Source organism: Impatiens glandulifera, chromosome 8 (genome assembly GCF_907164915.1).
Source record: "Impatiens glandulifera chromosome 8, dImpGla2.1, whole genome shotgun sequence".
Classification (NCBI taxonomy): Eukaryota; Viridiplantae; Streptophyta; class Magnoliopsida; order Ericales; family Balsaminaceae; genus Impatiens; species Impatiens glandulifera.
This window is the reverse complement of record NC_061869.1, coordinates 46,155,637-46,168,146: the sequence shown is the minus strand read 5'-3', so window position 1 is coordinate 46,168,146 and position 12,510 is coordinate 46,155,637. Positions and strand designations below refer to the sequence as shown.

The window sequence follows — 12,510 nt, the reverse complement described above, 5'->3', positions numbered from 1 at the left end:
TAGCATATCAATTTGATATAAACTGATTCAAACTTCAATTTATGGTTAAGGAATGACACATAAGGAATGAGAGTAGAAATATACAGAAAAAAAGAAAAACTAATTAACCAACTTTCAATACCTTCACACAGTCAATCATTCTTTTAACACAAATCATATGACAAAACATAAAACTATACACTCTTCCCTTTCTTGCTCATTGAGATTTGTGGCATCTCTTCTTCATGGTCAAGACACTGAGTGACACATTCGCTTTAGTAACATAAGTCTTGATTCTGAATTGGCTTTGCTGCAAAGGGCCTTAGCCTAAATAGGACATTAAGTTTGCTTAGTTTCTTTGTGAATGACTTGAATAATATGTTTCATGGATGTATCTTTACCAGCTCCTGTTTCATGGAGACATGGTCTTTTTCCAAGTCTATTAGTCTCATCCTCATTCTTGCAACTTCCAGCTTCAGTTCTCTATTCTCTCTTCTGACACATGCGTAGCTATCTTTTGGTGAGATAAATCCACTTCCTGTCCCACTTCCCACACTTCCTGAACGTTGAGGAAATTTCCCATTTGTGGACCCAAAGAAGAACTGGTTAGGGCTGTTGCTCCCATTCATGGCATTCCGGAGCCTGATTTGCTCAAAGTATAGAACTTGGACTGTCATCTAAACTAGAAACCTCTCGTTCTGAGCAGCATGGTTACAAGTATCTTGAGAAAGTTTCTGGTTGTAAACAGTTTTACATAACTTGTATCGCTCCGAATCTTTTATGTTTGGATGGACCTACAAACCGAAGTATAAATATTGATGCTAAAAGCCATCAAAACCTAAGATATTGCTTTTCCGGTTGTCTTTGAGTTTGATTGAATCCATTTAGGAATTCATTTACCTTAAAGAAGATATATACATCACGATACAGTCCATCACCCATTACCCGAGCATGGTCAGGAATCAATTCAGCGAGTGCTGTGAAATCAATTTCATACACTCAAGAAAATAAAGTACCTTCATCATAAATATCCAATAACCAATTGAATGGGAAACCGACCGAATAAAGTATTACACATAAAACTAAACCCTATAAGCTACAAATACCCTAAAGACTAAGGATTATCCATCAATATATAAGTATATATTGGAGTTATCCATCAATAAGAACATTACACAACCCTAAACCCAAACCCAAACCCAAACCCTAAACTGACCTGAATAATCGAACGACGAGACGGACGAATGGCCGGTCGGCCGACCGATGATGAGTTCAAACGAGACAGACGAACGGACAGACGATTCCCGATTGAAGTGGCGCGGGTTGAAATGAAGAAGAAGATATTGTAACAACTCTATATCTAGGGTTTACAGAATGAAGAAGAAAAAGACGATGATGCATTACTTTGAATCTGTAATGAGGATCAAAATTAGACTTTATATACGTTGATGTGCGAGCATTACACGATGTGCGAGAATCATGTAATGCTCGCATGATGATGTGCGAGTATTACAAATGCGAGAATCGTGTAATGCTCGCATGATAATGTGCGAGCATTACACGATTTTCGCATCAGTAATGCTCGCACATCAGCGGTAAATTTGTTATCAAAGGCATGACCGACATTTCATAGGGCAAAAAAGCCCTCTTTGCAAAGTTTATCAACCGTGGACCGTTTTTGGGATTAGGCATATAATGAGGGTCATTTAATTAAATTTCCCGTTAAAAATATTGTATTTATTTTACTCAAATTAAATCCAAATAAAAGGTGAAATAATTTAATTATGATTTTAAACATAAATTATGTATAATTTATGGCATAAAACAATTAAATAAATACCCAAAAATAAAATAAATGAACATAATTTTTATTATGTTGTCAAAAATATTTTGTTGTATTAATTTGTTGAAGAAAAATGCAAGAAATAATTAAAAATTCAAATTCAAATTCAAATAACTTTTTTTATTAAAAATATAAACCGATGATCCTATGTGGCTGAAAATAAAATATTTCATTATAACAAGAATTTTGTGCACCGGATCTAGCGCCCAGGAAGAGGCCATGCACCCTGCTGTAGCAGAAGCACACACGCGCCCTGTTATGCCCAAACTCATCTTTTTTTGTTCAAAAAGGCTAGTAGGGTCAAGGGTGCAATTCTGAAATTGTTCACCCTTATGTATTTATTTATGGGTCATTGTAGGAAGAGACTTGTATTATTATTACTAGGGGCTGAGATATAAAAAGGCTGTGCTAATTATATTATGGGACAGTTTGTAGGAAGAACCATGGTAGAAGAGGCTCACACTTAATATTTAGGAATAGACTTGTTGCTGCTATAATGAATTGGGATATAAATGCTATGTGTTAACTTATAAATATAGCCAGAATGTATAAGGGACATGGTATACTAGAGGCTTTTATTTATACTTAGCCAATTTTTAATAGTTGTTAGGATTTGTATCTCCCAAATCCGACCTGTTTGAAAACAATCTGTAAAAACACAAGAAAGAAGAACACAAGAACACACAGATTTATAGTGGTTCACTCAAATTGTGCTACATCCACTTCAGCCACCACCATATTTACTATGAAGAAGAAGAAGGAATACAGAGTTTTTGCCTCACACTTTATCTCTCTAGAATTCTGTCTAACAATGTAAATCCTTAATAATCACATATTTATAGGGTAAACATTCAGGTAATAAACCTAAATAACGTTGGTCAGGCCCAAGCCCAAAACCAAAAAAAGAAAACCCAATAAACTCTAATTAACAATGTAGAATTTATTATAAGTGTAGGCTCCATAACTCAACAATGTAGAAGGTTTTAGGCAGCCCTGCATGCAATCTCATGCTTCTAGCACGCTCGTTCAATGTTCGATTCATTCGTTCAACTACTCCATTCTCTTGAGGCGTTCGGGGAACAGTCTTCACCATACTGATCCCATTCATAGCACAATATTCTTTGAAATCTAGATTGATATATTCACCTCCATTGTCGGATCTCAAGCACTTAACTTTCTGATTTGTTTCATTTTCAACCAAAGCCTTCCACTTCTTGAAAATAGCAAATACTTCAGATTTGTGCTTCATAAAGTAAACCCATACTTTTCTTGTTGAATCATCTATAAAAGTCACATAGTAGTATGATCCGCCAATAGAAGAAACAGGTGCAGGTCCCCACACATCAGTATGTACCAACTCTAGTCTTTCTTTCTTGAGCTCCTTCCCAATCTTTAAGAAACTCACCCGTTTCTGTTTTCCAAGAATGCAGTTTTCACATAACTGATGTTCAACAGACTTCAGTTCTGGAATCTGTCCATTCTTCAAAAGAATTTCCATCCATTTTTCACTCATATGGCCCAACCTGCAATGCCACAACTCACTGTTCTTCGAGTCATCAACTACAACATCAATTGTTTCTCTGCAAGTTGAAGTCGTGTATAACGTTCCAGTTTTATGACCTCGAGCAACAATAATTGCTCCTTTAGTCACCTTCTACGCACCATTTCCACAACTGAAATTGTGACCTTCTTCATCAAGTTGTATAATAGAAATCAGATTGCGCATTAAACCTGGAATGTGTCTCACCTTATTAATCTTCCAAACAGAACCATTTGCCATCTTCAATTTGATGTCACCAATGCCAACAATATCCAGTGGCTCACCATCTGCGAGATAAACTTTCCCACAGTTTCCAGCCACATAATTCTCCATAAATTTTTGTGAGCAGTGGTGTGGAAAGACGCTCCTGAGTCCAAAACCCATGAATATATCGGGCTAACAACAGACAGAAGTAACGCATCAGTGACAGATTCTGTAACAACGTTGGCTGCACCATTTTTATCATCACCGTTTTTCTTCGGTGCTTTGCAATTCCTCTTCAGATGACCTTGTTTACCACAATTCCAGCACTCAAATGTCCTCCCAGACTTGGACTGACTCCTCCTGCTCCTTGACATAGATCTACTTTTACCTCGGTTGAAAGTTCTATCTTTACCTCTTCCCCTGTTTTTCACATTCAGAGCAGAACCTTTGAATGTTTCTCCAGAATCAATTTTACGAACCTCTTCAGCAAGAATATGATCTCTAACTTCAACAAATTTCAGTTTAGCATTTCCAACTGAATTACTAATTGCTGCCCTCATAGGTTCCAAACTATTTGGTAGAGATGCTAACAAAATCAGGGCACTAACTTCATCCCCAAAATCAATCTCAACATATAGCAATTGATTCACAATTGTATTGAATTCATTCAAATGAGTAGTGACAGAAGTACCATCAACCATTTTTAAGTAAAAGAGTCTTTTCATTAAGTATACCTTGTTGTTAGCAGATGGTTTCTCATACATATCAGAAAGAGCTTTCATCAGACCCATGGTGGTCTTCTCCTTTGCTACATTGTGAGCAACCGTCTTGGCTAGCGTCATTCAGACAACTCCCAAAACCCGTCTATCAAGGAGTTTCCATTCAGCTTCATCCATCTTCTCTGGTTTCTCACTCAAAGGAACATGAAGCTTCTTTCCATAGAGATAATCTTCAATCTGCATTCTACAGAAGGCATAATCTGTCCCATCAAATCTTCCAATCCCATGTCATATACTGTTCTCACTTGCCATTGTTTCCAATGCTCAGATCTAGCCTAGCTGCTCTAATACCAGTTGTTAGGATTTGTATCTCCCAAATCCGACCTGTTTGAAAACAATCTGTAAAAACACAAGAAAGAAAAATTCAAGAACACACAGATTTATAGTGGTTCACTCAGATTGAGCTACATCCACTTCAGCCACCACCAGATTTACTATGAAGAAGAAGGAATACAAAGTTTTTGCCTCACACTTTATCTCTCTAGAATTCTGTCTAACAATGTAAACCCTTAATAATCACATATTTATAGGGTAAACATTCAGGTAATAAACCTAAATAACTTTGGTCAGGCCCAAGCCCAAAATCAAAAAAAGAAAACTCAATAAACTCTAATTAACAATGTAGAATTTATTATAAGTGTAGGCTCCATAACTCAACAATAAAAACAACAAGTGGCATAGACCCATGTGAAGGGACCCACTAGATAATTAGGATAAGTTTTATCCTAATTTAATTACCTCTTTAGTCAATAATTAAACCAACTTGTTTTTCCTTTAATTTGGACACATGTAAGCTAAATAACACTCCACTCATACCCATTGCATGCTTTCCACTTACCCCAGCTGCATGCTACACACTTAGCATAGCATCCCTTAGCTCACCTTACCCCCTTTAGCCTAATTCATTTCCAAATTCAGTTCTCTCTCTCTTTAAGCAAGAATTAGGAGCTTTCCTTCAAGACAAGAGCCAACCTAGCCAAGATCATATTCTTTATCTCAATTTCGAAATTAAGGGAAACTTTTTCTTAAATTCCTTCTTTATGACACACATAGCTATATATCACAAGTACTTTCTGCCCAAATTTCATATATGTTGGAAATACATGTTTTCATGGCATAATAGTGTTTTATGGATAAACTTGGGTTGTAAACAATCTGTTTTCTAAAGAAAGACAAGGGTCTTCATGTTTTCCAGAAATTATAGGGTTTCCATGATTTGTAAGTATAAACTTTTATAAAACAGAAACCCTTATGATTTATGCATACATGGGCGCATACTATTTATGAAGGAGTATTGACAAAAACGGGAAGAGGCTGTCTGGCATGAGCTCTAGCCAGCTAATTCCAAATGTACTGGATGAATTATTTATGGGACCAGAATATTTAGCATGAGCTCTATTTATTACTGCCCAACCCAAAGACAGTCCAAACAGGTTTAGGGCTTTTAGGGCTGGACTCCTAATTGTGCCTTTTCCAAATACGGCTCAAACAGATTCCTAGCCTTCAATCATTTATCCTTGTTTAGAACTTAAAACAACTAATTAAAGGAAATAAATGTTATAAATTTTCAATAACCAGACTTTTTAAAAATAAAACTGTATTCGATGGGAGTAGAGGACATAGCGCGAAAGCCCTTTCCCGAGCGTAACCAAAAAAGGAACCCCTTGTGGAAACTGTGGTATAAAATACGCTTGTACGCCTACCTTTTACTGATTTTTCTAAAATCATTTGGTGACTCTGTTTTCAATTAAATAATTTTTTATGAAATTAATTATGTCCAATTAATTTAAATTGGGTTTTAATTAAATTATCATTTGATCTCTAGATTATTAAAAGTTGAATATAATTAATTGTTTGTATATAACTAATTTTAAAAATAGCTAGGTACTATCAAAATATTTAAAATAATGTTTCATTTTAAAAAGATGCCTAGCACGCAAACCAATATTGAAACTCATCAAATCTCGAGCCACCCTGTGATCCCTGTATTGGCACATATCAATCGATATGTGCTAAGCTACAGAGGGAACTTCCCGAGGGTTATAATATCATTTGATCGGAAAAAAAATCACTAGGAACCATCGATAGGCAGTAGGAATCTAGGCATAGCCTAGGTTCGATCCCTGGTAAAAGGGATCATTTCTAAGCGAACCCAAGTGTGGAAGGTAGAAGACCTAAACGGTAGGAAAATGACTGGGATGCGAAAGCCCATACGAAATGAAGACGGAACACTTAGAATTGATATAACGCCGAAATATGTCTTCTAACGTAGCCAACGATCGAAGGACATCTTCTTCCATGTGACTAGAATTTTAGGTGGTTGAAAGAGAGAAGGACGAGAAAAAAGACAAGAATAGAATTAGAGGTGCAAAATTCTAAGAAGTCAATGTCTGCATAGAGAAGGTTAGGAAAAGAAAAGTGAGAGAATATTTCAATGTGACTAGAAGATGAATAAATTTCCAATCTAGCTTCATGAAGACTATTCCTTTTGGGAAATTGGCCCCTTTTGAAAACTTTATTAAGAAGAAAATTGATGATCCGATATAGGCTAATGCGGACGACAATATGTTGAGACAATTGAAGAAAATTAGGGCTAATATATTGATTTAGGAGTTGTTAATCTACTCCATTCAATATACAAAGACGATGTTGATAGAACTAATAAATTCTGATTTGTAAATACAACTCCCGAAGAGCTAATGAGCATGATCAGTGGTGCCATGAAAGAAAAGAAAACTAGGTTTGATGATGCAAATTTGCTAAGTTTTAGAGTAGGTTATGCAAAAGAGCTATACATTACAGTAAAGATGGAGTTTAAGATTGTTTCAATGACCCTCATTGATAACGGCTTGACATGGAATATATGCCCATGGTGAACACTTGAGAAGATTGACATCAAGAGATATTCGATTGTCCCTTCATATTTATGTGTATGTGACTTAGAAAATACGAGAAAATAAGTCATGAGCAATTTCAAGACAACAATCAAGGTGTCGGGCTAGCCCGTCGAGATTCACTTTTCATTATCGGCATGCAACTGTCATAAAATATTATTCTCGAGAGTTCGTGGCTACACAAGAAAAAGGTAGTGGCTTCCACGTTGCATCAGAAACTCAAATTTATGGTTAATGGTTCTAAGATTACAGTTGCCAAGGATGTGTATTCTGCGAGTGGTGTTAGCACCTTTCACGTATCTAACAAATACGTCAAATTGAATGGTTTTGAAGTAAGTTTGGTGTTTATATCAGAGATAGATCCTTCATGTACTCCGAGTTTCTCTTAGTTTAATTATCCGATTCAGAACATAATGTTTAAGATGTGATACTTTCCTGAAATGAGTTTGGGTCTTCATTGTACATGTATTGTCAATCTCATAAAGGCGACTTAAGAGAGGTATGGCACGAATGATTTAGGCTATCAAAGGACAAAAGGAGAAGAGACCAGAAAAAGGTAAGATTGAAAATTCTCACATTTAGATACCTCCCACATTGAACTACGAGAAGGACATGATTTATTGTGCTTTAGCCTTTTTAAACCCTTCATTAATCCCTTGACCCAAAAATGTTTTCATGGTTTTGTGATATTTATTGATTTCCTTGACCAAATTAACTATTTTCTTTGCGTGGACAAGAAAGGACCGAGAAGTGGTGGAGCGAGCTCGAAGGATATCTCAAAGACCTGGAAGCTTGGAAATGAAAGCTAAATCTGAACGAGCGAATCCTCAACGAGAACATACGAACACTCCTAAGGGGCAACCTCATTTGACTTGATCCACAGAGATTTAGACGATCCTTATATTACTAAGAAGACTGCCGATATCACTAGAACTAGGAATCGAGAGGAGGGTGATTAAGTAATATAGGAGATTATATTTGAAAAACTCACTCAGAAACTCTATCCTCTCATTATAATTCTGGAAAGAGTTATGTTGTAATAGATAGTAGCGTTTTATTTAATGAAGAGAATTTCGAGTATGCGTTTTGTGATGATAACATTAACTCTAAAATGAACATTGAAATGAAACGCTATTTAAATAATGAGAATCAAAACACATCCACAACTAAACAATACAATTGAAATTAACTTGAACAATGAAGATGATTGTACGTTTTTTCTCTCTCTTCCGTCTAAAAAAAGATTTTTTTGTCAATTTTATAATATTTTTACCTTGTCTTTAAGGGCGGTTTGTGCGATTTGAAATTAGTCGGTCCCATACCTTACCTTTCTCTCGAATCTTGAGTGAAACGATGAACCAAAATGGTATGTTCGACTTGTGCAATCTTTAGAAAAATGTTTAGAGTCGATTACTTTGCTAAGTCTCGTGGCTTACCTTCCTCTCGAATCTTTTATAATGAGGTGACGAAACAAGTCACTTGGGAGATGTCTCACTAAAATTGAGACAAAGAATCGAAATAGAACTCAACAATAGTTAGACATACTTTTGGCTATTTTTTAGAGTCGCCACTTAGTATGCTCCTCGAGAAACTAAGAAGGACATATTTTTGAAAAAAAATTGGGTTCAATGTTTGGTTACGTGTGGAAAAAGACTAGTGGCTTTATGGCCCACACACTCTTCTAAATGGATAGTCTCTACTACAAAATAATTGACCTTCCGAAACGTGAATAATTATTATAGTTTTTGTTTTATCCCAAACCTAGTTATTTATCTAAGGATATAGTCTACGTCTAAAAGGCTACGTGTAACACCCTTGACTCCTAAATTACTTAGACCGAGTGAGGGATGTTTAAAACGTTACATACATAAACGGAAAAATAGAGACATATGCAGAAAAGTTATATATATATATAAGTGGTACTACAAAAATTCGGTCTTTTAAAACCAGACACGGTGTTTTACATCAAAAACATTTAAGATATGGTCCATTGTTACAAAAACTTCGGTCTTTAAGTGCTAGACCCTAAAAAGTACTTGATCTTCATTTGTCCCTCCTCCAACACACACCTCCCCTGCACCTTGCCCACTCTCCAAGCCTCCCTTCATTATGTCAACAAAAATCTATTGATGTGTACCTACACCACACAAGCATAGTGAGTCTAAAGATCCTGCAAACATTTATAAAGAGTATATCAAATGCATTTAAAAACTTCTTTTATTGATATGCTGGGTACTTGATCTTCATTTGTCCCTCCTCCCACACACACCTCCCCTGCACCTTGCCCACTTTCCAAGCCTCCCTTCATTATGTCAACAAAAATCTATTGATGTGTACCTACACCACACAAGCATAGTGAGTCTAAAGATCCAGCAAACATTTATAAAGAGTATATCAAATGCATTTAAAAACTTCTTGTATTGATATGCTGGTTTATAAAATAATATTCCACAGTGATAAAACAGTAACATTTCGAGCACATATTTGACCCTTGACCTTGAGAGCTGATCCTCAAGGTGAGGTATCCATTTTGAGCACATATTTGGAAGGCACTCTTTGGAGTCTATCCCTAAAGTCCACAACATGGTTAGACATATTATGTGTGGGTAGATCTTTTGATAGCTCATGTTCAGAAGTAAGTTCCATAATAAGCAACCATTAGTTGGAATCGAAATACCAGAGCTCATGTTGGCTAGCTTTCCTCCCATAATCATCATATACATCTTTATTCACTATGTTTTCCATAAAAACATATCATACCTTGGAAAAATATATTATACTTTGAGAAAAACAGATCATAGCTTTGGAAAACATATTATGCTTTTGGAAAATAGAATATACTTTATGAAACAGAATATACTTTGTGAAACAGATCATAGAAGATATATGAACTATAGAAACTGGTGTGGGTTTCTAAAGATGGGTTGAGAAAAGATTGTTTTCCTTAGATGATCTTGCTAAAGTTGTATGATCTTGCTTCTAAAGTATGCCTTCTGTTTTCTTAGTAAAGAGGAAGAGGAAAATGATAAAATGAATGAATGGGTGTAGTATATATAGGAATCCTGAGGTCGGTTGAGGAAAAATGGTTAATCACTTGTTGGTCATAGCATGGGTTAAATAATATTATAATGAAAATGGTTGGTCATCATCTTGTCATAGGCATGGATTGGATAATATTATAATGAAAAGGGTTTGTCATCAACTTGTCATAGCATGGATTAAATAGTTGTTTAATAAAAAAAGGTTGGTCAATGCTTTGTCATAGGCATGGACTGGACAAGTTGATAAAGAAAAGGGTTTGTCATAGCCTTGTCATAGGCATGGGTTAGACAAGTTGCTAATGAAAGGATTTGTCATGGCTTTGTCAAAGCATGGGTTAAATAATTGTTTATTATAAAGGGCTTGACATCAGCTGGTCATAGTATGGGTTGTATATTTTAATATATAAAGGGCTTGTCATGACATGGGGTGACATAGGCATGAGGTGGCAGAAGTATGGGTGGCTGAAGTATGGGTTTGAAGAAGTATGGGTTTGAATAAGAATGACATGGTATAAGTATGGTTTTGTAGAAGTGTGGTTTGGCTGAATTATGAGTAAGGCAATAATATCCTCGGTCGAACCTCCTCGATCCTAACTCAGATTTTCCTCGGTCTTGACACATATTTTACTCGGTCTTGAAATGAGTTTTTTGGGTGTGACAACTCGACCCTACTTTAAGAAATTTCGACCTCGAAATTAAAACGTGCCGAATAAACTGGGATACCTCTTTTGCATCTCTTCCTCTACTTCCCAAGTTGCTTCACTTGTGAAATGGTTGCTCCAGAGAACCTTCACCATGCTAATTTCTTTATTTCGTAGCCTTCTAATCTGCTTGGAAATTAGTTCAGTTGGAACCTCTTCATAAGCCAAGTCTGGTGTCCACTGCATTACATCATGATGGATGATATGGGTCGGATTTTGAATAGACTTCCTCAGGTTGGAAACATGAAAAACATTGTGAACTGTATCAAGATTTGGGGGTAGGGCAAGTTTATAAGCAACTTCACATATTTTCTCTAGAATTTCAAAGTGGCCGATGTACCTTAGGTTCAAATTTCCCTTCTTTCCAAATCTAATGATACCTTTGCAAGGGGAAGCTTTCAAGAAAACGTGGTCGCCCCTACTGAAAGTTAGATCTCAGAATTTATTGTCAGCATAGCTTTTTTGTATGCTTTGAGCAGCCTCTCCCTGATTTTTCCCACCAGTTCCATAATGTTGGTTACGATTTCTGGCCCAAGAACAACTCTCTTGCCTACTTCATCCCAGTGTAGTGGAGTCCTGCACTTCTTCCCGTACAAGGATTTAAAGGGCTCCATTCCAATAGAAGTCTAAAAGCTATTGTTGTATGTGAATTCAATGAAAGGCGGCATTGGTTTCCAATTGCCTCCAAAGTCAATAAGACATCCCGTAGCAGGTCTTCAAGAGTTTGGATCACACATTCGGATTGGCCATCGGTTTGAGGATGAAATGCAGTACTGAAGGACAACTTCGTTACTAGACCCTTGTGAAGACTTTCCCAAAAATGTGAAGTAAAACGTGGGTCTCGTTACAATACTATCCTTGCTGGTATGCCATGTAGTCAAACTATCTCTTGCAGGTATAGCTCCGCATATTGAGTCATTGAAAAGGTTGTTCGAATTGGTAGGAAATGAGCAAACTTGGTGAGGCGGTCTACTATGACCCATATGGCATTCATCTTTCGTAGGGTTTGGAGAAAACCGACTACAAAGTCCATAGCAATGTCTTCCCATTTCCAAATCGGAATTGACAAAGGGCATAACAGCCCAGAAGGCCTTTGGTGCTCAACCTTGACTTGCTGGCAGGTTAGGCATTTACTTACAAACTTCATGATGTCCTTCTTCATTCCTGGCCACCAATATAGCATTTGTAGATCTTTGAACATTTTTGTGCTGCCTGGATGAACTGAGTAGGGTGTTGAATGTGCCTCTGCCATTACTTCTTGTCTCAAAGAATCCATAGATGGTACCCACAGCCTGTCTTTATGATACACCAAATTATTTTTGGTTGAATACAATGAAGTACCTTTCTTCTCGTCTTTTTGCCTCCATGTGGTCAATTGGGGATCTTGAGCCTGACCCAATCGGATTCTTTTTAGCAGGTCTGGAACAATTGATAAGGTTGACAAGATGCGTTCTTGCTGCTGTATAACCACCAAGTGCAGCTTCTCGAATTCAAAAATTAGGTTTGGCAGAGCAATAAGTTGATTTAGG

At 36.6% G+C, this 12,510-nt stretch overlaps 1 protein-coding gene across 1 annotated transcript; it reads right to left on the bottom strand.

Annotated features, from left to right (window-relative positions):
• Positions 1-173: 173 nt before the first annotated feature.
• LOC124913389 (BTB/POZ domain-containing protein At1g03010-like) lies at positions 174-11,167 on the bottom strand. The gene is made up of 5 exons (XM_047453972.1): positions 10,996-11,167; positions 880-956; positions 670-773; positions 381-621; positions 174-236 (listed from the first exon to the last, which is right to left on the bottom strand). Exons 1-5 carry the CDS (start codon positions 11,165-11,167, stop codon positions 174-176), a joined length of 657 nt encoding a protein of 218 aa, XP_047309928.1.
• Between the last annotated feature and the right edge of the window lie 1,343 nt (positions 11,168-12,510).